At 40.5% G+C, this 27,561-nt stretch overlaps 1 protein-coding gene across 1 annotated transcript in view; it reads right to left on the bottom strand.

Annotated features, from left to right (window-relative positions):
• Positions 1 to 26,540, bottom strand: part of dmrt11E (doublesex-Mab related 11E) — a 46,926-nt gene extending 20,386 nt beyond the window's left edge. The window contains exon 1 of the mRNA XM_067146176.2: positions 26,426 to 26,540. Within this exon, the coding sequence (XP_067002277.2) occupies positions 26,426 to 26,439 (14 nt within the window). The 5' untranslated portion in view covers positions 26,440 to 26,540. The remainder of the gene's footprint in view (positions 1 to 26,425) is intronic.
• Positions 26,541 to 27,561: the final 1,021 nt, after the last annotated feature.

Raw genomic sequence — 27,561 nt, 5'->3', positions numbered from 1 at the left:
AAGAAATACTTTTACAATAAGTCAATGACGTTCTGACATTTTACAATAATTTTAGGTGAAAGACGAAGACTTAAGGAGAACGCTGTACCTTCGACATTTTCATGGAGTGGCACTGGCACCTTCGAAATAACTCCGAGAGCAAGAAGACTTAGAATTAGGGTAGCAGCCATAACACCGTGTGCAGTGACCTATAATTTGACACTGAAGCAACATCAGTTTCAGACTTCCTGAACACGAATTTTTTTACAAGTTGCTGCCGACAGTACGGTTCGAACCCACTATCTCCAGAATACTGGATACTGGCCGCACTTCAGCGACTGCAGCTATCGAGCTCGGTACGAAATAATTCATCAGTTCCAAATTTGAAATATTTATATCTGCTTTATGACCTGAAACAAGGTCTTGAAACTCGTGCGCTGAAGGGAAAGTGAATTCAGTAGTAGTGGATGTAGTCCGGCCCTGCGGTGTAGGGAGCAACGCGTCCGGGTCAGGAGTTTTTAATTGTAAATGATTAATATCCCTGGCCTGGAGACTGGGGTTTGTGTCGACCTTAACGTTCCTCATATTCAGCGCATTCAGCGCACTTCCACTTACACGCAGGTTCCTAGCATATGGTGAAAGTAGTGGTAAAAGTCCTACAGAGGTCGACGCCACGAACAAATACTATTGCTATAGTCCATGTGCCGGCCCCGTGGTGTAGGGGTAGCGCGCCTGCCTCTTATCCGCGAGCCTCGGGTTCGATTCCCGGCCAGGCCAGGGATTTTTACCTCGACCTGAGGGCTGCTTCGAGGTCCACTCAGCCTACGTGATTAGAATTGAGGAGCTATCTGACGGTGAGATAGACATCTAGAAAGATGAGAATAATGGCCGAGAGGATTCGTCGTGCTGACCACATGACACCTCGCAATCTGCAGGCCTTGCAGGGCTGTGCAGCGGTCACTTGGTAGGCCAAGGCCCGTCATGGGCTGTAGTGCCATGGGGTTTGGTTGGTACTGGATGTAGCCTCTGGCACTGCAGTCCTGTTTTCAAAAGGCTATTTGCACTTATAGAATTCGATCTTAACAAAAATACTAAAATAAAAGGCTGCTACTTTTAGTCCTTCCTTTCAGACAACTCTTACTTTTTTCTGGATTTTTTCCGACCTTTTCCTTCAACTCCATTTCAAATATGCAGTCGTCATTGCCTCTATATTAATTCCCATCTCTTCCAAAAGATCAGTAGAAAATGGTCGTTTCATTTTCGTGCATTTAAAGTAACAGTTTCGTTTCGATTTAGAAATGCTCCGTGTAAGTTTCATGCAAAACAACCGAGAAGCGCAAAGCGCATACCGTACATAACCATTGCGCTGCCTAGCGGACAAGTTTTGAGTGCGCCCTCCTATGTGATATACTTGGACCATATGAGCTGGAGAGTATTATGGCCGACAGGTTTCATACACCCTATATTTTACAGAATATGTTGATCTGTGTGTGTAAACAGTAGTTTGCTGGACTTAATCAATGAAAAAGAAAAATCAATGAGTTTTATATAAAACTAAGAAAGTTTCAAACTGTGACAAGATGAGGGTTGCCATAATACAAAAGTCCAAAATCAAGATATTGTCGCAATTTTAGAGTCCAAAACCAGGACATATTCACCTATTAATTCAGCAAATATAAGGAGGCATATGTCGTAAGGAAATAACAATAGCATGTTTATATCAACTTCATTTAATTAGAGAAACATGCTTCAGTACAAAGAAAAATATTTGAATACCACTTGTACTTCTCAGAGTCAATAACAGAAGGAAGGAACTTGGTATCATTTCGAATTATTCAATGAAATTACAACTTACATGTTTCATATCGTATTGTACTTATATACAATCAGTAACCCTTGATCTGTATTTACCGAGCTTGATAGCTGCAGTCGCTTAAGTGCGGCCTGTACCCAGTATTCGGGAGATAGTAGGTTAGAACCCCGCTGTCGGCAGCCCTGAAAATGGTTTTCCGTGGTTTCCCATTTTCACACCAGGAAAATGCTGGGGCTGTACCTTAATTAAGGCCACGGCCGCTTCCTTCCCACTCCTAGCCCTTCCCTGTCCCATCGTCGCCATAAGACCTATCTGTGTCGGTGCGACGTAAAACAACTAGCAAAAAAAGAAAAAAAAAAGAAAAAGAAAAATGATCTGTATTTAGAACTGTCGCCCAGGTGGTAGATTTCCTATCAACTACATACCTGGTATTTTCTTAAATGATTTCAAAGAACCTGAAAATATATTGAACATATCCATTGGTAAATTATTTCAATCCGTAACTCATCTTCCTACAAACGAATAGTTGCCTCAGTTTGTTCTTTTGAATTTCAACGGTATCTTCTGTTAACCTGTTCATTGGGCAAACATATGAGGGAGTGCCATTTCTATATTCGAACTATGCTCAGGAACAGAGTTTGAGCAGTTCTGAAGAATTACCCGGAACTGACTTTCAACATTTCTAAATAACTACAATAAAATGTCGCGGACTTTTGTCTTTTCAGCCCGGACGTTCTCCTTACTCTACAAGATAGCAAACTGTCCGTGAAACCCGCGGTATATAGCAACCCTGACGAAGAGACTGTGATAGGATAAGAACAACTGAATGCTTGTTCAAAAGGTTCTATTTCGACTTCCAAAAAATAAAAGAGTCCACATGCATTACGGTAGTTGAATATTATCGATTGCCTAAGGCGACGCTTGATACAGAGGACTTTAACAAGTTACTGAGAGTCAAACCAAGAGTAATCCTCGCGAGAGACCTCAACAGCAAGAATACCAGATGGAAGAGCCGAATGAGTACTTGTAGAGGAGAAGCCCTTGCCAAGTACTGCGATAGTAACAACGTCCTAGTTCACTCCACCGACAAACCCAAACATTCTACCTGAATACCTAGATATAGCTCTGTACCCTAGCCTGCTCACTCAAGACTTTCTAGACCCTGATCACTAACGTCCTACTCACTCTCGATGCAGCTCCTACTCACGAACCTGACGTCATCCCACTCCACCTTCGTTCTATGGACTGGCAATTCTATCACAATACCCGCAGCAATAACATCAACGGCAATACCAGCATTCGCTCTAAGGAGGATATCGACATGCTTGCTAAACATTTCACAAACTCAGTACGGAATGCAGCTAACTCTTCCACCGCGGTAACAACAGTCAGAAAACCCAAGACTAGAACTCTCCCACTAGAGATCCTACAACAATTTAAAATTAAAAACAGGAAAATTAAGGATGTGGAAAGAAACCAGGCATCTTCGTCTGAAGGCATTGCCATGGACAGCAGGGACTAGCTTTCACAGACAAGGAGAAGGATGAAGCATTGGCAGACACGTTGGACAATCTGATCTGACGTTCCCACAGAACTATCTCACTCCTATCAACCATCTCAAAACATTTTGAAATTATTCTCCTATCCCAACTCCAGGCGATTATTGACGAGCTTAATCTTGAGCCAGATGAAGAATTTGGCTACGGGAAAAAGCACGCCACTACTCACAAGCTCCTAAGACTATATCTCACGAGCCTTTATTTATTTATTTATTTATTTATTGACTTGTTTTATATGGCGTGGCTCAGGCTATGAAGCCTGCTGTTATGCCAAACCATCTTATATGTGTTACATTGTACAAACTACAGAGTATTAAGATTTCTAATTACACATAATTAATTATAAAATTAAACTTAAATAATAGTTATAAACAAGTACATTTCTGAGAGTTAATATAAAAAACATTAAATACTAATTTCTTGGTCTATGTACGTTTGACAAGGTCTGGCATGATGGTCTCATTTTTTAAATGAAGAAATTCGGCTTCCCTCCCTATCTTACAGCTCTCATCGAGAGCTACCTCTTTGAAAGGAAATTTCACATTTCTGTAAGGAAGGCGCTATCTATTGCCAGAGAGTGCGGCAGTGCCCCAAGGTAGCGTGATCGCTCCGACCCTATCCAAAATTTATATATCCGACATGCCTAAACCTCCAAAGGCTAAGCTCTCTCTCTCTCAATCTCTCTCTCTCTCTCTCTCTCTCTCTATATATATATATATATATATATATGCTGACGACACGGCTCTCTCTTCGATCTCATGGCAGGCACCTAGAGTCGAACACTAGAACGGTACCTTCAGGAAAGCCTCTCCACTCTCGATCGTGGCTGAAAAAGTGGAGAATCAAAATTAAACGTATGGGCCGGTTCGAGGGCGGTCTAAACATCTTTGGAGAAGTAATCAGATTGTCTTTCAGTGCGAATTACCTAGGTGTCACCCTAGACCGAGGACTAACCTTTCGGCAGCAGATATCACAAATTGCGGCCATGAGCCACAGTAGGGTCTCTACATTATTTCCTTAAGCTGCCTCTGTGGATCCGTGGTAGAGTGTCGGCCTCCGGATCCCAAGTTAGCGGGTTCAAACCCGGCAGAGGTAGTCGGGTTTTTGAAGGGCGGAAAAGAGTCCATTCGATACTCCATGTCGTACGATGTCGGCATGTAAAAGATCTCTGGTGATACATTTGGTATTTACCCGACAAAATTCATTAATAATAATATATGTATTGCAGCTAATTGCCATATACAAAGAATAAACAAAATCATTCAATGCAGAACTTAATTAGAGGAATTTTTCCTTCCTCCACACCTTAGTACGTGATAGCGATCACACTACTTCCCGCACAAAGCACACGTGCATCCCTCATTTGGCGAGTGATACTTCGTCGTGGAGCATAGTTTGAAGTGAAAACCATGCACAGCAAGCCTTGTTGATAGGCGCCGTAACTCGTAGTTGGCTTCCTTCCATCTGTCATTCATCATCGCTTCCGTACTATAGAAGTCCAACCATATTTCCGATTTCTTTCTCTGATGTTCGCGAAATAAACTTTGGTACACTGGAGTTGATGGGAGAGAGAATTTGCCCCGTATTTCCTCCAAAAACATCATTTCCCAAGAGAGATCCGGTTTACTCGGTCTGCCATCTAGTGGGCCTAGAGTAAAACGGAACGTCGAAATTGACGAGCAGACAGCCAGATGGCGTCAAGTCGAAATGTCTGCACACGGTAGCTGAGGCCATACGAGTATTATTATTATTATTATTATTATTATTATTATTATTATTATTATTATTATTATTATTATTATTTCCTTTATTGAAAGCTGAGAACCGCCTATCACCAGAAAGCAAACTCATACTGTACACTTCACTAGTGTCACAGCTACTGGAGTATGCCTGCCCTATATGGGGCATTGCCACCGATTAGCAAGCCGTACAGAACCCGGCACTTCACCATATTAAGGGTGCCGATTGCTACGTGTGTAATGTCGACATTCACGAGGAGTGTCACATTGCAACCCTTAGGGATAGAAGACGGAACATGGCAGAGACATTTTAAGAAAGCTACCCGTAGCGGGTAACCCGCTAGTAAACACACTAGGAAACTACGAAACCAAAGGCCTCAAATACAGGAGGCCGAAGGTTATCCCGGACTAAGCAGCGCCTAGCGCTAGGCCACACACTTGTCAGTCATGATTTAAAATTCCGTTTTCTAACCCGCAACTAAAACCATTCAGTCAGGGGATAAATTCTAAGGTACCGGTACCGGCCGACAAGCTATAATGTCACGGCCCTGTGGCGGAGTCATTGACTGCATTGAACAGCAGGTGAGCACGAAATAGAAAATTGTAAGAGGCGCGCATCTTAGCGATAAGTATGCATGGCACTCATTTTTCATCTTTGTTCGCATGAATTCTCGCTGCGTTAAAGCCCGTGTATCGTCAGAGCGTTCTTTCATTGCGATTTACGGCTATTTGTCTTGTGCTATCCACTGCAATTTGTTCATTAGGAGTTGGAATGGCATATGGCTTTTAGTGCCATGTTCGGCTCGCCAGGTGCAGGTCTTTTGATATGACATCCGTAGGCGACCTGCGCGTCATGACGAGGATGATACACCCAGCCCCCGTGCCAGAGAAATTAACCATTTATGGTTAAAATTCCCGACCCTGCCGGGAATCGAACCCGGGACCCCTGTGACCAAAGGCCAGCATGCTAACAACTTAGCCATGGAGCCGGACTTCATTAGGAGTGTTAGACATATATTATATAGCCTATATACTGATATATAAAAACATGGCAATGTCAATATACCAAATGTTATTGAACTAGGCCTACATGTTTCATATTTTCCAATACTTGCCTTCTTAGTGTTAGGTTCCTTCCGTCTGTCGAAACTAATATTTATGATTAAATAAAATTTAAAAATACCTGCAAAATAACATTTAACAAAGGAAATTAAAATAAGGTGTTTCTTTTTCAGATTTCATTAATACCCAATTTGTTAGGACAATACCTTGCTTTAGCGTTTTCTAGAGACTTTGAATTAACGCATGAAACTAGCAGTAAGGAGACAACTTTCGAATTAACATTTATGAGGTTCGTTGATATTTTCTAATTCCCTCTGCCTAAATCTTTGATTGCTATTTTGGAACTGTTATTCGGAACATAGTGTTATTTCGGAACAGGAACAACCGGAACTGTTCCAGAAAAAAGAACAACACCGAACATCTCTATTTGCCATGGAAGTATGAGTAAATTACTGTAGATTATTTACTTGTCTTGTAGAAAATGGAAGAGAATTGCGTTTTATTTTATTATTCTGTACAAACAGTGCCAAAATCATTAATATCTTGTTTGGCGTAAGTTGTCATAGGTGGTCCCTTCATTTTTTATTTAATGCGGAGTCACATTCCTTTGATAATTCCACTGTACATTATTTCTACGCTTATGTGGCATATTGCTTTGTCTGCTAATTTATGCTATAATTAGCAGCCAGTGACTTGAAATTGGCATTTGCAATGAATATCTAGGAAATCTTAGTCTAGAATGTGATCAAGAATTGCTTCGGACGGTACGGTGCTCAAATATGTTTATTTACTGGCGCATGAAATAACTTCTGTGGGACCAACTTTCGACACCTCAGCTTCTCCAAGAACCGCAAAAGTAATAGTGGGACGTAAATTACATCATCATCATCATCATCATGATCGAGAATCGACGAAGTCAGTTTTAAGTTATGATTTTACGCCTTTGGGGACATTTTTGAATGTTAGTAACTATTAAGCCTACTACTAAGATGGATACCACAAAGTGTGAATGTTATATGAGCACAAAAGTGTGTTAAATTTGAAGGAAATGAGGTAAAAATGGTTATGCAGAGAGTATTGTGGTTTCTAGAAGAAGTCTGTTTCTTCTGCATTAAAGTTAATTTCTGCTTCAGAATTAGGATGAATAAAGATAAGTGCTTCATATCATCGTTTCGCAACGAACGCTTTCGTTTATTTTACCTTTTCTGCCCGGATAAATCTTTCGCCGATTATAACTAGAATGCATGTTAGTTAGATTATAGGCTTAAACGTAGTACACAATTTTTCAGAATCTTCGGGCGTGCTTTAAACATCTCCCTAGGCCCTTTACAAATGTCCACACATGAAAGAAGGCAGATATCATCAGTTGCCTTAAGGTCTGGAGTATCTACCAAAATCTGATTTTCGCTTTTGTTTTTTCTGGGCCAATATTTTAGTAGCAACCTCCCCCCCCCTCCCCCCCGCTACCTGAGAAGCTATCATATAAATTTCAATAAAATAACAGTTTAGGATCATTTTTGTAAACTCTGAATCATTATAAGTTGTCGTCAGCCCGAAGGCTGCTTGGATCCTCAACAGCTCCACCATTAGCTCTCAGAGATAACATATGCATCACTGACGAGGCGTACTAGGGAAATGGGGAGTGAGGTAGTTTCCCGTTGCTTTCCTCACCGAGCCAGAATTTGCTAACCCCACTGAATACTCCTTGTGGGTGTAGGCGGTAGAATAACACTCACCGCATCCCTTGCCCATAGTATTAGGGAGTGTGCGTTGGCGATCACCGGGCCCTTAACTGAGTCCTGGTATTGCTTCCACATACTTGTGCCAGGCTCCTCGCTTTAATTTATTCTATCCGACTTCCCTTGGTCAACTGTTGCTCTTTTCCGGCCCCGACGGTTTTAGATCACTCGAGGCCTGGGAAGTTTTTCATTTTTACACTCTTCGTGGCCCTTGTCTTCCTTTGGCCGATACCTTCATTTTTCATTACCTCCCTTTCATGTTTTCTCTTCTCTCTGACTATTGTTAATAGAGGTTGGTTGCCTAGTTGTATTTCCTATTAAAACAATAATCACCAGCCCACTGAAATGCATGCATCAACCGACCCTATGAGCAACATTTTCACAGCAGGAACTGACAGTGACTAGCATCGCTCATACCTCAGTCTTTTTCATATTTTCGAAGCGAAGAAGGATAAGACTGAGACAGATCAATGAAAGTAACAGAATTGCTCTGCTCACCAGAAGTGGTGAGGAAAGTGAAGGCCCTTGTCTCAGGTGGTAACCCTGACCCTCAAAGGACTATGGCACGTAAGTTGAGGGTGTCTGTTTCAGAAGATATAGTGCAATGTAAACACTAGATCTCGCCGGCAATGATTTTTAAATCTTGTGTAAGCCAACCTTAAAATACCTATCCACGGAGTAACAATAAGCTAGGCCAAACTTTCAGGAAACATTTCTCACACGGAGAAGAAGACTATACGTTGAATGGACATGGGTCTGGAAACGCTTTTTTTTTTTCATGTTAGAACTAGTGTTCAACAACTCTACATAGCACACTAATCATGGGAAACACACTGGAGTATTGAAGGTCGTTCGGGATCTCTGGTGACGAGTTTGGAGACCGCTGGCGCCGCTGTTATCAACTTGAGCACGTCAAAACGGCGAGTGATGATTCACGTCAGTACCGAGAACGTGAGTATAGAGTTTCGTGACAGTTGTAACGATACCTAAGCGGATTGCTCCTTACTGGGAGGGCCTTTCCTATGTTAAGTATCGCTATTTTGCAGTCCAAGGAATATGCAAGAAGCGTGATTTCTTGATATCGAAGAACGGGATCAGTGCTGTATTGAATTTTAAGAAAAGGCAAAGACCGACTGGGCTTAATTCCAGAGGAGGGAGAAAAACGACTTGCCACGAGCCGTCACCAGAAGTGGTGAGGAAAGTGAAGGCCCTTGTCTCAGGTGGTAACCCTGACCCTCAAAGGACTATGGCACGTAAGTTGAGGGTGTCTGTTTCAGTAGTTAACACCATAATCAACAAGGGTCTGCGATTAGAAAAGCGGCATAAGCGCCGAGTTCACAAGCTGTAGTCTTCATCACATTTCGGAACGTCGCACTAACGCAAGAAAGCTGTATGAGGGCTCTGTGGTAGGGTGCAGTTGGAAAAATGTGGTGACATTAGACGAAGCATATGTAGTGACTGTAACAAACCCTGCTCGATTTACTACCGCCCTAGAGAAAAACATGTATGGAAGGGCGAGAAATTAGGTATGAATACATCAAGGTACAGCATCGAGCCACACCTCTCGTTCGACTCATCTATTCTTACAAGGGGGCATTCCCTACTCGTCACCACCGATTTCGCTCACATTTACAGAACATGCAGGGCTTGGCTAGAAAGGAAAGTACCCGAAGTGGGAACTCCAGATGGCCAAGCTTATAGAAAATAAAAATAAAAATGTCGACGCGGCTCTCGCACCGTATGAGCCGCTTACGTTAACACGCGCGCCGAGCAGTAGTTGGCGTAGTGGTAAGAGCTGGGACTAGTAATTCGATGGTTGTGGGTTCGACACCCCGTGTGGAGACTTTTTTTCTATGGAAACGTTGAAACAACGATGTGATTGTAAAAATGCGGCGTTTATGACTTGTGCTAGATGCAGAAATTATTGTTTCCCCTCTTTCTACGATAAATATCATCCCGACACATGTAAAGCATCGAATGTCAATGAATAAAGTTTTGAATTTTCATGTACAAAGTCCTTTCGTACGCGCTTTAATTACAATCCCTATTTGAAAAATCTGACAATGAAATCCCGATTTATTACCTTTTTTTATGCCTTTTGAGTATAAATCATCATCATCATCATCTGTTTACCCTCCAGGTTCGGTTTTTCCCTCGGACTCAGCGAGGGATCCCACCTCTACCGCCTCAAGGGTAGTGTCCTGGAGCTTCAGACTCTTGGTCGGGGGATACAACTGGGGAGAATGACCAGTACCTCGCCCAGGCGGCCTCACCTGCTATGCTGAACAGGGGCCTGTGGAGGGATGGGAAGATTGGAAGGGATAGGCAAGGAAGAGGGAAGGAAGCGGCCGTGGCCTTATGTAGGTACCATCCCGGCATTCACCTGGAGGAGAAGTGGGAAACCACGGAAAACCACTTCCAGGATGGCTGAGATGGGAATCGAACCCACCTCTACTCAGTTGATCTCCCGAGGCTCAGTGGACCCCGTTCCAGCCCTCGTACCCCTTTTCAAATTTCGTGGCAGAGCCGGGAATCGAACCCGGGCCTCCGGGGGTGGCAGCTAATCACGCTAACCTTGAGTATAAATAAATAAATTATTCACCTCTTTGCTTAATTGGAAAATAAATAATATAAAAGTTGAGAGGAAAAAAAAAGAAGTCTCCACACGAGGAGTCGAACCCACAACCACCGAATTACCAGTCCCAGCTCTTACCGCTACGCCAACAACTGCTCGACGTCTGTGTTAACTTAAGTGGCTTATACGGTGCGAGAGCCGCGTCAATATTTTTGTTTTTATTTTTATTTTCTATAAGCTTGGCAATCTGGAGTTCCCACTTCGGGTACTTTCCTTTCTAGCCAAGCCCTGCATGTTCTATAAATTTGAGCTAAATCGGTGGTGACGAGTAGGGAATGCCCCCTTGTTAGAGAAAATGGAGATGGCAACTGAAATCCGTGCAATTCCTTTCACTGACATTCCGGTGAAGGCACCCGATGCGTCACCCATGGACTTTTGTGCATTTGGACTCCTAAAAAGGACTTTAGGAAATAGACGTCCACGCACTATTAAAAGCCTCTGGAAAGCCTGTCAGGAGTGGGATAAGATAGACATGCTATAGTTAATTCCATGTTAAGAAAACAGTATTGCTCTTATGACACAGTGTTGCCATATCGAACGGCTCTGCTGAACACCATCACGGGTAAACGGTGGCACATACATTTGTGAAGTTCAAGATAAAAATCGGAAGAAATTAAGCTGCAAATTACTTTTATGAACTAAACGAGACGAGGGGTTTACAGAGGCTATTTTTGCTTTGTAAAGAATCAGAGGTAAACTACGGAAGAAACGTTCTATTTCCACGTTATAACTCATTTTCTATGCATCAGTCCGGCGTCGCATTGTATCCCTGGAGCATTGTGTGTGCATGTATCAATGCTAAGAGAGAGTGTTTTGAACAATTCGCACCAGGAAGAGTTTCATGTGGTATATTGGTACGTTCTGGGAAAAAGCGAACATATTGGTGGAATGATGAAGTGAGAGCAGCTTTTAAACGTAAAAAGAAGGCGTATCAGAAATTACTCCAGACAGGGAATTGTGTGTAGATGAAAGAAACAGAGGGAAACAAATAATTGCTCGATCCAAGAAGTCGTGGGAAGATTTCGGTAATAACCTGGAAAGGCTAGGTCAAACGGCAGAGAAGCCTTTCCAGACAATAAGAAAAAATCCCAGAAAGGAAAGAAAACAATAAATTAATAGTGTTTTGGGTAAATCATGTGAACTCACAATAGATCCCAGGGAATCACTGGACAGGTGAAAGGAATATTTGGAATGTCTTTGCGAGCATTTACAGTACCTTATTTATAAATCGGTGCTTTATTGGCTTGGATAGGTCACTGAAGTTTTAAAACTTTCCTATTGAGGGGCACTAATCCGCTTTCAAAACTCTCACTCTTCTACTTGAATGGCTCAAAGCTATGTTGTCTAATAGAGGTCTCAACATTTTCGGAGTAGAAAAAGAAAAAGAGGTAGTTTGTCGTCTTTACACTTTCTACACTTAATTTCACTGATGGACATGTTTTTCAGAAAAAAAAACGTAGGCCTACATATGTTTAGTGACTGTCTTCAGGGTAAGTACTGCACAGCAGAGGGGACAAATTCCATCGTGCACTGCAGAAGTGCCACAGACGATGACTTCGGGTATCTGAGGTCTTCTCGATCTAGAAAACGAATAAGACACAATGCTGGTATTTGGGTAGCTGCAGAAGAGATATGCTCCAAACCGCCTTCACAGTCTGTTTGTTCTTCTGCTACACGCACTAAGTATCCTGCAACCATAGCTGTTGATCATCAAACAAATCAGTCATATTTATATACTAGCCAACACTTTACAATCAAGTATTGTTCAAACAGATTTGATGTAATTTACCTTGCAGGGTTTTTGTAATGATAGACATTATGTGCTCAGGAGGTATTTTACGCCAGCCACAGTGGATTAGGTAGTCAAGACCAATGCCTGATACGTTTCCCTCGTGAACCTTTTCCCTTTTTCTGAATGCACTTGAATTTTCTTAATATATGACCGGAAATCGTTAATTAACCAACTGAGGCGTTCATCTTCAAAGCTGAAAAATGCCAGTTTGTTCTCGTTCCTAGAATATGTCCCATGTGAGGTATTGAAAACGTCATGCGCATCGAACAATTTCATACAATGCTCCATAAAACAAATGGTTCATTTTAAATAGTCTCTGTCTTCAATGCTCTCGGGACAAACTACCTTCATGCTTTCCAAACCAGAGGTTGTTTCAGGAGAAAACATAATTTTAGCTCTTGCTACACTCATTTCCTCCGAATTTGTCGAGCAAGTTACTTTTGTGGTTAGTTTCCTTTACCGGCTTCAAAATTGAAGGTTTGTGAAGTTTGAAAAGACATCTCAAATGATCGCCATTCACGGTACCATTGTTTAAAGTCCAGTGACAAATATTGGGATTGCACGATTTTTATGACGTGACTGGAATCAGAACTTAGGAACAGAGCCTTAATATCATCAGCTGGATGTCGTACACACATTCACAACCAACTCACTTAATAAACACGTTTAAAGGCGCGACCCTAGTAGACAGCGGTAGACAATGGACTAGAAAGCGATCCTAGCGGCCCGGCATCGAACTTCAGTGTGACCACTTCCATAGCGTCTTAAGGTGCGTCCACACCAAGATGTTTTCATTAACTTTGTTAATAAACATTGTTAATGAACAATGTTCATGAACATTTCTGTCTGTTAATAAACAAAATATCGTGTTCATTAACTTTTCGAGCATGTTGATAAACAAAATTTCTATAACTTTTGTGAATGAAACTTTTCATTAACTTTTCGTGTTTTCGTTAACATTTCGGTTCGCACATGCGCAGAGACGCAATTAGAACACTTAAATTCGTAGCGCGGAATACAAAACTTTTTTAAAAATTTTTTCGAAATCGAATGTCGAATGGCAAGCAACTCGTATACACCATACAAATACATAAGTGAAGTGTAGGAGTATTTCTCTTACATGATCCTTGGTAGGAGTCACCAGTCACTAGGAATCTTAAAGTTATACTTAGCCTAACATTATTGGAGATGACATTCCGATAATTTGTATCATTTCTTCAATTTCAGACCCAATTGCTGTCAACAAGAACGAAAAGTCTTGTAGGGACATTCTCAGAAAGTTTTGAAAGCCTGTTGCATCATGAATTAAAAGTTCTGACATAGGCCTAAGTGTCCTCTCCAAACTTAATTCTAAACGCTTTTCCAATATTTTTCTTTGCCACACTTTGCGTCTGAATTTTTTCTAATTGCACTCATAAAAATAATGAAAGCTGCAGCTGTAAGTATTTTCTTCTTCCTGGCCCTATCCATTGTAACCTCACAAACAGATATTTTGGTGTGGACACAATGTTAAAGAGATTTGTTAACAAAAGCTTATTAACATCTTGAGAAATGTTTTCGTTAACATTGTTTATTAACTTTGGTGTGAACTAACCATTACGGGCTCTATTTCAAGGCCTTGTATTATAACGTAGGCAACGCTATGTACGTACAGACGGGAAGGTATCAAGTCGGCTAGCCATCTGTATGACCATTAATAAAGGGACAAACGCTTAAAAAGTAAGTGTCTACTAACTTACCCGAACCAGTATTATTGTATGTTGCACTATCTCGGGCAAGATCGTTTGAAAATGTTAAGATACGGCCGGATGGTCGAAGCACAGAGTATATTGTATGGAAATAAGTGTTATAAACTATATTAACTAACTAAAAAACTAACCCCATGGCACTACAGTCCCGGAAGGGCCTTGGCCTGCCAAACGGCCGCTGCTCAGCCCGAAGGCCTGCAGATTACGAGATGTCGTGTGGTCAGCACACCGAATCCTCTAGGCCGTTGTTTTTGGCTTTCTAGATCGGGGCCGCTATGTCACCGCCAGATAGCTCCTCAATTGTAATCACGTAGGCTGAGTGGACCTCGAACCAGCCCTCAGGTCCAGGTAAAAATTCCTGACGTGCCGGGAATCGAACCCGGGGCCTCCGCGTATTAAATGTCCATAAAACTACTGAAAAAGGGCAGGCAAACAATGTAAGACAGCGAAAAGCATATCAAGACGACTTATCTGACCTATTTGTAAGGAATGCTGTACGGGTCCACTAGTATATTTTAAAATTGAGGAAATGACCTTTCCACTTCACATGGGGTCAGAAACAGTATGTAGCAGCAAGCTCTGCTGGGGTGAAATTTGGAGGCGGTGCTACGTCTTTCCCTTCGAGAACAGCAGCAATGGTCAATCACGTTTAAAGTTAGTAATACTTGCTGCCTGTCTCTCAAATTCTTAAGTCATAATTTAATTTTTTTAGGTCACATTTACCTAGTTTTAGGGCATATTTGCTTGCATATTTCGTACTTCTTGAGGTCATAAACTTCCGAACGGTATTCCTCTGCATTATACTGTGAAATTTGGCACTGATCTCATCTCCTATCGCTCCATTAAGGTGAGCAATGGTCACCTATACCTCACGAACAATACCTACAGCCTTCACAAGGCGCAATTAATTCTTTCTCTTCCAACTGCTTTATTTCAAACTTGGACGAAATGTACGCGAGACCACTGAACATCTTGAGGTTGGCCAGTGAGGGGTGTATATTCGCTCCAAGCAGAATCAGAGGACAGAAAGAACACTCTTGTCATTTAAACACATTTAAATGTCTGGTAGCTACCTGCAAAGGATGCCTGCTTTCAGCAGCAATCTGATAAAGAAAAGTAACAGAGTAGAGACGGGTGGAAAAATACGATTTAAAAACTTAATTTGCCGTTTGAGGCACTTAACATGCAAATATCATCAAAATATGCATTAAATGGCACTATAAAACCCATGTATTTCCTTCACAAATCGACTGAATCGACTTATGAGCCTACAGTTTTAGGTCGAGGATAAAAATATGCATTTATGACGAAATACTCGTCTTATTTATTACGAGAGACCCTAGTACAGGACAAAAAGTTTGACACTGATTTCTGCTTGCATGAATCTGATTTGTCACGAAACGTACCACAACCCTTCTCTGTTATGATAGAAACAAAACTTTTCTGTCTTTACTATGGCAGTCTATAAGGTGTTTTAATTCTCTACTGTGTCCTGTGTTCAAAGTTGCATAATTCAGTTCTGGTTCCGTCGGTTTACTTTTTTAAGAGCGCTTAAGTCTTCGTGTTGGTGGATTACTGCAGCATAAGAGAACTCCTGCTGGACAAAATTCTGGCACCTTGACGTCTACGAAAACCGTAAGGGTAGTTAGTGAGATGTAAAGTCAATAACATTGTTCATTCACCGCACAATTCCCATCCGGCTCCTGTGACAACGTAACGGGTTTCAATTTAAAAGGGCCCCGGGTTCGATTCCCAGCCGGGTCAGGGATTTTAACTACGTTTGATTAATTTCCCTATCTCGGGGACTAGGTGTTTGTGTTCGTCTTAATATCAAAACCTCAATCACATAACACTACCAACAATGACAAAAAACGCGCAATAGTGAATAGGCCCACGTTCATCACTATAGAGTTAGGTCAGGAAAGGCATCCTGCCGCAAAAGTGGATTAAATCCATTCACAGTGTAGTTGGGAAAAGGCTAGGAAGAAGATTCACCGCACTATTCCTTGTGCCTGTCACAAGATAAATGTGCATACTATTGCTTCATTTTAGAGGTTCAGGGCATGTTCTACAACCCTATAAACTTTTTACAAGTGAAGTCTACGTTAGATACCATAATCGCACAGTAATAAAAGTGAGAATGGCAAAGACCTTTCCACACTTTATATAGGGTGTCGCAGAAGTCACTCATGGTTTGAGATAGATATGCCATCATTAGGGTTCGGGAGTTTATGACCTAAAGAAGTACGAAATATGCCCTGAAAACTAGCTACGGTAAATGTAAACTAAAAAGGGTCAAATAAGACTTAAGCATTTTAGGAACAGGTAGCAAGTATTACTTACATTAAGGGGGGACCAACAACTTTGACCGACCAAAAATGCGATTTTTCAGTTTATTTTTTCTTTTAAAACTGAACTTTTCTCTTTAATTTTTTGTCAATATCTCCAATGCGTTCGGATTTACGACGAACAATGTGTATGTCTGTCACCCAAGCAAGCCCTTTATCGGTAAGTTTGCTGCTTGTTTCCCGTTACTTCTGTTTTTCAGAACCGTTCCTTGATATTTTTTTAAGATATTAATATGAAATTTTGCATTCATGAATATTTCATAGAGAAGAAGATATACTAAAATTATTGAGCTAGCTTTATTGGTAAAGTTTAAAAACCGTATTTTCCAACGAAAATTAATGAAAAATTGACTACTTGAAAGTAACTTAATGAAAAAATGTTTATTATTTCTGGACTTCACTGATTCTAGTACGGAAAGTAGATATAACATTACTAATCATCATAAAAAATAATAATATAAAAATATTCATGCGTATGCTAATTATCAGGGAAGTGGCCGTGATACACCGCCATTTTGAACAATCTATACAAATGAACTGTCGTAATTGTTGTATGTCCGGCGCTCCCTTCTCGCTCCGCCAGCCAGCTACACGCGCGCCAAGTGTCATTCTTCTAGCCTCGACGCGCAGCCCTCAGTGCGCGTGCCTGAACCATCGTGTGTGTACTATAAAGAGGAACTCCCAGCCTGTCCAGATGCCCACTTGCCCCGGTGTCCAGCTCCAGAATACACCCTACGTCGAGCACGGAGGCTACTCCTCTTGAAAATGTGCTTCGACCAGGTGGACTGAATTTCTGGCAGTACGAGGTCTCACCTCTGGTCACCGCTCCTCTTCCGCTGCCCATATCCAGTCATACTATTACATACCGTTATATTTCCCTAATTAATGCAAACTCCCTTGGTTTCGCCAAGTAAGAATTCTTCCTACATTGAACTTGCTTTTATGAACTCAGCAAGGAAGGACTTTCCAAAACATTTATGTCAGTACTTCTGATAGTTTTCGACTATCGACGTTTCATATATCAAGGACTATCTTTTCACGATAGAAGTGGATGTAAATACTGCAAACTTGTATATAGTGTACAAAAGATAGACTCTTTCTCAAGATTCCTAATTCATTTTGCTTCAAGTTAAATTTCAGTTTTATTTGTGTAAATAGTGTATTTTGCATTTGAAGCGAATAATAAAGTTGTGTTTTGTAAATCTCAACCTTGGTTACAACAGTAATCATGGCAATGTCAGCTCCAGGATTCTACAGCAGCGAGATATGCATGTACGTTTGGGCATAGCTACCAACCAAAATTGGCACACATATGACTTACTATCTGAAAAAAAAACCAGACACTGTTGAGTAAGACACTCATAGGAATCCTTTGAACGGGGATGGAAAGTATAACTATAATAGAAAACGACCTATATTAATGTGGAATCCATAGTTTTTGTGGTCGCTGAGGTGAACAGTCACACTTCAGATATAATTTAAGTCCAAGATCAGCCCCACTGGCACAGCGGTGAGAAGTGGAAAAGGATATGTCCAAAATGATCGAGATTACGGATGAAAGTATGAATGTTCCAGCATAGCTCTCAACCAAACTTCGTACAAATACGACTTAATATCTGGAAAGAAGAATAAACTACTGTGGGGGTAAGGCACTCCTAGCACCCAGATATTAATGTCAAATCCATAGTTTTCAAGGTCTCCGAGAACAACTGTGACAATCTGGATGCCGTTTAAGTCATAGTTCAGCCCCAGTCGGAATATGACCAAGATTATGAATGTATGTGTGTACCGACTATGATAATAGAATTCATGAATTTAGACCAGGGCCTCTCAGGGTGCATGCGCGTGGTGCATGCACTGTGCACGGTGCAAAAGACGACTTGCCTTGGTTGACCAGAGTGCAGACCCCCCACTCCTCGATTTGGAGCAATAGCGCTGTCTCTCTCTTTCCTCACGCCTGTCTCGCTCGCTCCGCCTGTCTCCCTCTCCCCCTTTTGCGCCGTAGCGCTCCAAATCCGGGCTGAGTTGAGCCGAGTATAGCCGAGTAGAGCCGAGCATAGCCGAGTAGCCCAGAGACGAAACGTTGATCCGAGCCATACCGAGCGGCACCGATGCACAGTGCACGGAGCTCTTGCGCCTCGCTCTGCACGCATGAGAGTTTGGGCGTTTGAGAGGCCCTGATTTAGACTTCTGTTGCTTAGTCCACATGAACGGCGAGCATCACCAACATGGAAATATGGTTCTGTCGTGTCAGTGGTTTTCGTCATGGTTGTTTTAAGGTGTAAAAATTGCATGGTCATTGGTCCATATCGACAAGGAATATTGTGAAGATAATTTTTAAAAATAAAAAAAAAATCGTAAAGGAATTATCTCTTGAAGAAGAAGACTGCGGAGAATTTAATGAAAATCGGTATGTTAAGTCGGGGAATGAGGAACTACAATCTAGGCTATAAATAATTTTATTCACGCTGAGTGAAAGAATAATTTAGGGGAAAGCCTAATGTTTAATTCTTAAATATCTATGTAATTACCTACCAAGTTGGACTCAGAAGGCCAACACATATCTTGATGCCAGAAAATAATATAACATCAAACATTGTCTACAGAGAAGCGTTCTTATTATATACTTATTATTGTTGAGAAATTTAAGCCCATCGAAATTGTTTAATGCCACTCTTTGTTCATGTCTCCAGTGATACTTTATCAAACATTGTATGCAAAGAAGCTTAATAAGTCACAAATAAATTACACGCGTACGAAGTCACAGGCACTGCTAGCTAATTATATATAATCGCATAGGTGTATGTTATTTCTAAATATGTAGGCATATTATTAAGGAATGATGTTGTTGTCATGCGAAGTTTCCTTTTAATATTCATTTCGATTACTGCGGGAACAAATACCCTATTTTTCTACGTTCAAAGGTATAGGTTCCTCCTTAAACGTACCAAAAAGTGATTAGCGGTAATACAGCAGACACATTTAATCATACAAGCAGACAGAGCTGTAGAAGGTAAATTAACACTTTATACAGTTATTGAGTATCATAGCCCTGAGGTGCAGTTCTCATTATGTTTTCCTAAAAATAACGAAAAACGAAGTAATAGCATGATTTTTGGTATCCGTCGGCGTACGTTCGCACAACATCTCTTTGTCACAGTCACGTCTTCGAAACTTTCTACCTATCTCTTTCGGGAAAAGAAAGAAGAAATACATCTACTAGAGTATTTTGAAATCCTGTGTTTGAAAATCGGCGCATATAACATGTGCCTTGTTAAAAGCGACACCTCAGTTTAAACGAAAGTGCTCAAAATATAAACAAATATGATCTTATATCACTGAAATGAACAAAATATGGCCAAAACATTAAAAATGGCCAAATATTCATTTAATTTTTTTTAATTTTTTTTTTTTGCAGGTTGCTTTACGTCGCACTGACACAGATAGGTCTTATGGCGACGATGGGACAAGGAAGGGCTAGGAGTGGGAAGGAAGCGTCCGTGGCCTTAATTAAGGTACAGCCCCAGCATTTGCCTGGTGTGAAAATGGGAAACCACGGAAAACCATTTTCAGTGCTGCCGACAGTGGGGTTCGAACCTACTATCTCCCGAATACTGGATACTGACCGCACTTAAGCTGCTGCAGCTATCGAGCTCGGTAATATGCATTTATATACGCAACCTAAAGTTGCTTTAAATTGGGCCAGGGAACTATCATTCACAGTTATATTTTAGATTTCGGGTAAAATGATCTCAGGAATCAAATATGACTTGTCTACAGAGAAGCGTTCTTATGATATACTTATTATTCTGTTGAGACATTTAAGCCCATCAAAATTGTTTAATATGCCACTCTTTGTTCATGTCTCCAATGATACTACATCAAACATTGTATGCAAAGAAGCTTAGTAAGTCACAAATAAATTATACGCGTACGAAGTCGCAGGCACTGCTAGCTAATTATATATAATCGCATATATCCGATTCTTAGTCATAATATTTGCCTTTATAACGACATTCTATTTTCCTTTCTCGGTCTTCAAAAGGACACTTGGGAAAGAAACTATAGATAGGGTAGAGTGGTACAATTTCGATATAAGTACAATTCCGATCAAACTTAGAAAACCCGATGTATTTCATTCTTCGGCTGTGGGAAGAGTGAAACAGCTCCTTTGTGAACGTGAAAAGTAATTAATCTCTTTCTATTAGTTTGCAAGAAACTGCCGATTTTACTATTTCAAGGTAAGCGATGCTTCATTGCATTTCACATTGGCATAAATTTGAAGCTGTTTTAGTTAAGCTCTGGGACCTTTTCTTAAAGTGTAAAGTACTATTTATAATCTCTACAAACCTCAAGACGGGAATATGATACTGCAAACATTATCTCTTGTATTTCTCGTAACTAGTTTAAGGATCCATTCTTGAAGTGCATGCGGTATATTTTCGATCGTATGGAATGGTACAATTTCGATCATAGATGTTTTGTCACTGCAGACGTCGCACAGAATGTCAGAGAAGAAAGTTATATGAAATAGTCGATTATGCACATTCCTCTTGGTCATCGAAGAAACAATACCCTTGCCTTACATTATTCCTTACATTCCCTTAAAAAACTCAGAGATTTACTCCCCCAAAATGTAAGAAAACTGCTTATCCAAAGTATGGTAATGCCAATATTCGACTACTGTGACGTAGTATACAGTAACCTGAACGCCTCACTTTCCGTCAAGCTCCAAAAGGCACATAACGCATGCGTTCGATTTATTTCAGATATACCAAGGTTTAGCCATATTTCTCCCGCATTTGGTAGGCTTTCATGGCTACGCTTAAGAGAGCGACGAAATTTACACACTCTTTCCCTGTTACATCGTATACTGAACCTTAACACACCTGAATACCTTGCCACACAATTCCATTACCTAGCATCACCTTCTAGTATTCCTACTAGATCATCATCCACCGCAGTACTAAGCATTCCCATTCACCGCTCAAGTGGCTACAGTAGATCATTTATAGTCGCCGCCAGCCGAATTTGGAATTGCCTACCTGCTGAAATTAGGAGCGTGTCAAACCACCTCCGCTTTAAGAAACTCTGTCAAACCTGGTTAATAAATAATAATAATTTCTTATAACATTATATCTTAGATCATAGCTAAGTATTAGATTAATTAAAACATTTAATTGATACCTTAAGATATTAAACTCTAGATAATTTAGTGTATATTTAACTCTTTATGTAGGTGTATGTATGGTCGGACAGAATAGCAGGCTTCATAGCCTGAGTCCCGCCATATAAAACAAGACAATAAATAAATAAAAAATTTCTGAGACTCCTTCAAACATGAATCATCATCCTATCGCCGAATGTAATGAATGACTGCAATTCAGTAGTAATTCAACACCAGATAATTCAACCAGCATGGAAAATGCTTCGACGTCAATGTTTAATGTTACAAGCACTGTATCACCCGACAAATTTATGAAACATATCTTACATCGCCTGAAAAATAATCCACGCCAAAAATATGAAAGGTAATATCTTCATCTCATTTAATATCAGGGCAGCATTTTCAGATTGTTAAGTTCCAAAACACCTAGCTTTAACAATGACAGTAGCGCAAACATAAATCAAATGCCAAGCACAACAAATCTTCAAGATGATATATCTCAACGAAAGCATTCGAAAGACAACCAGTGTGGATTTTGTCATCTGGTTTATAACTGTGAGAATTACGTGATAAAAGGACCATGGATTCAATGCCAGGCTGCAATGCGTGGTATCATAATATATGTGTTGGGAGAAACGGAAAGAGATAGGCCTACTTTGTGTATGGAAAATGTGTGTGATCCAAATTGTACTTTGTGTGATCAGAATTGTACCACCAGCGGCACAATTGCGACCAAAGACAGGCTTTTCTGTTTTGTACAATATTTACAACGAGGATTTATTTGAATACTGTTATGAATAATGTGTGCCATTTTTTAAGGTGGCTACTTCATTGTCAATGTAAAAGAATGCTGATAGTATCGAAAATGAAGTGTGAGTGCACGATTAATTAATTAAATGTTGACCGAAAATATACCACCTTACCATAAGTTGAGCTCCGTAGATCAGACGAAAATTAACTGAACTTCACTTTGCAAATCAGCAATTCAATATACTGACTTAGCTACAAATTTCACAGCTCAGTATTTTTTCTTTTGAAAAATCTGAAAGAAGGCGACTATATCAACAAAAGGGACAACCAGAAACAATATTAGAGAAATTGATACATTATAGCCAGCATCTCTTGACAAATTAATGAAAAATAATCTGAAAAAGAGCAGCCTGTTTTTATCAGGAAATAGGGCCTAGAGGTCATTTGAAGGACAATTTTTCTCAAGTAGTGTGCGTACATGTACTTGTATCAGAAACACTGACACTTATTTCAAAACAAAAACATAGTTATGAATGATTCAAAGTCGCGCGTGACTTATGCGCCACCCTGCAACTTAGAGGACACAAAACTAAGAGCTAAACTAGACAACCTTTTCGCATTCTTATTGTGTACCACTGGTCCTAGAATGGCTTCGAAACAATCCGTTGGAAAACTGGGACGGTGGAGAGTGAGATTCGAACTGACTTCTTTCTTGTTTCTAAGAGCCTAAATCCATCCCATTCCGATCCTCAACCATATGGGAATCTAATGTATTAACTCCTCGGTCCTAGGAACTTCGCAGTATCCAGATTCCTCCTTAAAATAGAGATACATTAAAATGACGCAATCAGATTATTCAAATGTACAGAAAGAATTACAGACTAATTAGAGTATTAATAGGAATATCAAATTTCATAGTTGCATTTTCACTATCAAATTTTCTTCGAAGAACGGCATTTTACCATTAAAGCTAAAAAAATATCTTAAAATAAGATCGACTTCGCGACTCGAACCTGGGTTCTCTGCAGTCCAGATGGGTCCATTAGAACGGTACAGAGACGAGGAAATCACATTAATTTCTTATTTTACGTTAAAATAATTGTCTGTTTAGCCAATAACTTAACCAGCAACAAAGTATAATAATAATAATAATAATAATAATAATAATAATAATAATAATAATAAATTCTTTCAGCTTGCCTTTTAAAGAGAAAGCAAGAACAATTGAACAAAGTATTGGCGAATATCAAGCAGGCTTCCGCACTGGTCGCTCGTGTGCAGAACAAATATTCAACTTGAAGGCAACTCTTAAATACAAAGCATTGAGGAACAAACCGGTCATCTGCATTTTTGTTGACTTCAGGAAAGCGTACGACTCGGTTGATCGACAGTCTCTCTTCGTTATTCTTGAGGAACTGGGACTTGACTCCAAGACCTTCAACCTCATCATGGCAACACTCACTGACATTATCTCCAAAGTTAAATTCATGGGGGAGATCTCTGAACCATTCCCGATTAAAACTGGAGTCCGACAAGGTGACGGCCTATCTCCGCTGCTTTTCAACCTCGTCCTAGACAAAGTCATCCACGAGTGGGAGAAGACATTGAAAGACATGGGATACTGGCGCCCCATACGACTAGGACGACACAAAGACGGTATTGGGATATCCTGCCTCGCTTTTGCAGATGACCTGACCATACTGACAGATGATGTAGTCACAGCCGTCAAACAAATTGAAACCCTTAGCGAATGTGCTGGAAAGGTTGGCCTACAAATTTCCTTTGAAAACACCAAGTTCTTCTGCTCAACACTTGACATCCAAAATTTGAACACGACATATGGGCAAATCAACCAAGTACCACACTTCAAGTACTTGAGAGAAATACTTGAATCAACGGGAGGCGAGAAGGCTGCCCAGAAAATTCGCCTACAAAAACTTCGGAAAGTCTACGGTAGGGTTCACAAAATATACAATAAAAAGTGCTTGTCCCGCCATGCAAAGATCAGACACTATAATACAGTAATCAAGCCCGAAGTCTTATATGCCAGCGGGACCCTTACACTGAATGGGAAAGGTGACCTAGAAAACATTTTAAAAGAAGAAAGAAGAATCCTGAGGAAAATTCTCGGTCCCCGAAAAACAGAAGATGGTTATAGACTGAGATCACGCAAAGTGACAGGAGAGTTTTCCAACATTGCATCGGACATCCACAAAAGTCCGGCAAGTAGACTGAAACACAAGATTCTCACCTATATAGAATATCTAAAAAAATACTCATGGGTACTGGAAGTGAAGAAGGATCTGGAAAAATCTCAGATGAACTCAACTGACACCGCGGACAGAAACCTCTATAGGAAACAAATTAACGGGTGGAAAGTGCAACTAGAGAACGAAGTGAAAAAGAAGACTGGAGCAAAGTACACTGAAGAACGAATAAGGATCCAAGGAGAAAGGATGAGACAACTCTGAAAACAGAATCGTTAGAGCTTTGCGTGATCCATTGGGTCCATACGCACATAATAATAATAATAATAATAATAATAATAATAATAATAATAATAATAATAATAATAATAATAGTGGATGTAATCAAACGGACTAGATACAGAGCAAAAAAAATGGAGGTAGCTTTTAAAACCACCCGGAACATATATAAAAAAAGGTGGTTTTCTATAAATACTAAACACCATTATAACACTGTCGTCGAACTGATACCTCTCTATGCGTCAGAATGTCTTATCCTCTCTCAGAAACGTGCGCTCGCTAAGTTAGAGAAAAAAGAGAGAAGGATTCTCCACAACATTCTTGGCCCAAACTACAAAAACGGTACGTACATAGACTAAGAAAATCCTGACAAGAAATCTACTCTAAGATAGAGAAGATCACGGGCACAATGCGCGAGCGCATTGCTCGCTTCTACGGCCACCTACGACGGATGGACGACTCTCGATGGAAAAAAAAAAAAAAGACTCATATTTAGTAATTTTGACTCAAAACCAAAAACAATTTCCTGGTACGTTAATGTCAAGAAAGACCTCGAAGAAATGGACCTACGACTAGAAGCCGCGCACAAACGGGACCTTTTCAGAACAGCAACGTGACTTTTGGGACTTTCCGGGATGTGGGGTGGACAACTGGTGCAAAGTGACAGCTCGACACAGCGAGCTCATGAATACGTGGATCAATTGAAAAGTGAGTAAACGCCAGAATGTATCATGATCACCAAATAATGAATAAAGAAAGAAATGAATGAATTAATAATATTTCTTTTACGTCCATTAACGATTTTCGGAGACGCCGAGCTGCTGAAATTTCGTCCTGTACCGTAGGAGTTCATCACCGTGCCAGTAAATCTGCCAACACGAAGGTGACATACTTGAGCACCTTCAAATACCACACAACTGAGCCGGGAGCGAACCTACCAACTTGAGCTCAGAATGCTAGCCCAGAGATCTTTCAAATCCGACGTCACACGACATGGAGTGCCGAATGAACTTGATTTCCGTCCTTCAAAATCCGACTAGCCCTACCTGTGCCCGCTTTCAACCCGCTATCTTGGGATCCAGAGGGCTACACTGTATCACTGATTCACAGAGAATAATAATAATAATAATAATAATAATAATAATAATAATAATAATAATAATAATAATAATAATAATAATAATTCTGCTTCTTATACTGCTTTTCCCTCATCTGCGGGTCGCGGGTGCGAACAGTGTCGAACGGATGCATTTGGCCCTGTTTTTCGGCTGGATGCCCTTCCTGACGCAAACCCTAATGCGTGTTTCTGTGGTGGTTGGTAGTGTAGTGCGTTGACTGAATATGAGGAGGAAAGTATTGGGACAAACACAAACAACCAATCCGCGAGCCAGAAGAATTAATCAGATGCGATTAAAATTCCCGGCCCGTCCTGGAATCGAACCCGGGACCCTCCGAACCAAAGGCCTCAGCGCTGACCATTCAGCCAATGAATCGAATGATGATGATGATAATAATAATAATAATAATAATAATAATAATAATAATAATAATAATAATAATAATAATAATAAATCTGAGTTTCTGAGAAGGACACAAAAGTTATCTTACCCTTCATCAATCATAAAGACATGTCACAATGGCACTGACTGGTTGGCGAGTAAAGATCTCTCTGCCCCCTTGACACGGACCGTCAGCTGTAGAAACACTGTCACCTCAGACCGCAGCTGCATGAAAACTGATTTTCTTGTTCCCGACGGGCCAGAATTGGCCGTCAAGACTCTCAGCACTAAGCTGTGATTGGCTTCCTGAATACTCACTCGGGGGCGGAGTTACTTTCTGTATGGCTGTGTAGTCGGCGCGTGGGAAGAGTGCTTAATTCTTGACGTAATTTTACAAAGTCTCTTTTAGTGAACCAATACGAAACGAATTTCTACTTAGCACCCACTTCAAAGTAACGCAATAGCCTTAATAGTTTTCTCATTACAAATTTTTAAAAATTACGGAAATATGTTAGAACGATCTATATCTTCCTACAGCTTTTTCTCACACCTGTGGGGTCGCACATGTGGATTTGGCCCTGTTTTACGGCCGAATGCCCTTCCTGACGTCAATCTTATATGGAGGGATGTAATCACTATTGCGTGTTTCTGTGGTGGTTGATAGTGTGGTGTGTTGTCTGAATATAATGAGGAGAGTGTTGAGACAGACACAAAACCCAGTCCCCGAGGCAAAAGAATTAAAGAGAAGCTATTAAAATCCCCGACCCGGCCGTTAATCGAACCCGGGACCCTCTAAACCGAAGGCCAGTACGCTGACCATTCAGCCAACGAGTCGGACAGAACGATTTATATCTATATATACAAAATAAGAGTTTTGTCTGTACATTGCTCAGAATTTAAAAATAATGCTATTTCTGTATGAGTCGTATCCACAGTAACAAGGAAATGCACTTTTAATTTTCCGTCATCTCTGTATGTATGTATTGTATGTATGTATGTATGTATGTATGTATGTATGTATGTATGTATGTATGTATGTATGTATGTATGTATGTATGTATGTACGTACGCGTACCATGAGAGAATGGCTGAAAAGAATTTAATGAAAATCGGTACCTAAATTCGGGGAATGAGGCACTACAATCTAGGCTATAAATAATTTTATTCACGCTGAGTGAAATGGTAGTTTAGGGGAAGTCCTAAAATTTAATTCTCAAATATCTAGGTTATTAGTGGTCCTATCGA

This window comes from Anabrus simplex, chromosome 4 (assembly GCF_040414725.1).
Source record: "Anabrus simplex isolate iqAnaSimp1 chromosome 4, ASM4041472v1, whole genome shotgun sequence".
NCBI classification, from domain to species: Eukaryota; Metazoa; Arthropoda; class Insecta; order Orthoptera; family Tettigoniidae; genus Anabrus; species Anabrus simplex.
Note: the sequence above shows the minus strand (reverse complement) of the source record. Positions and strands in the feature narration are given on the sequence as shown.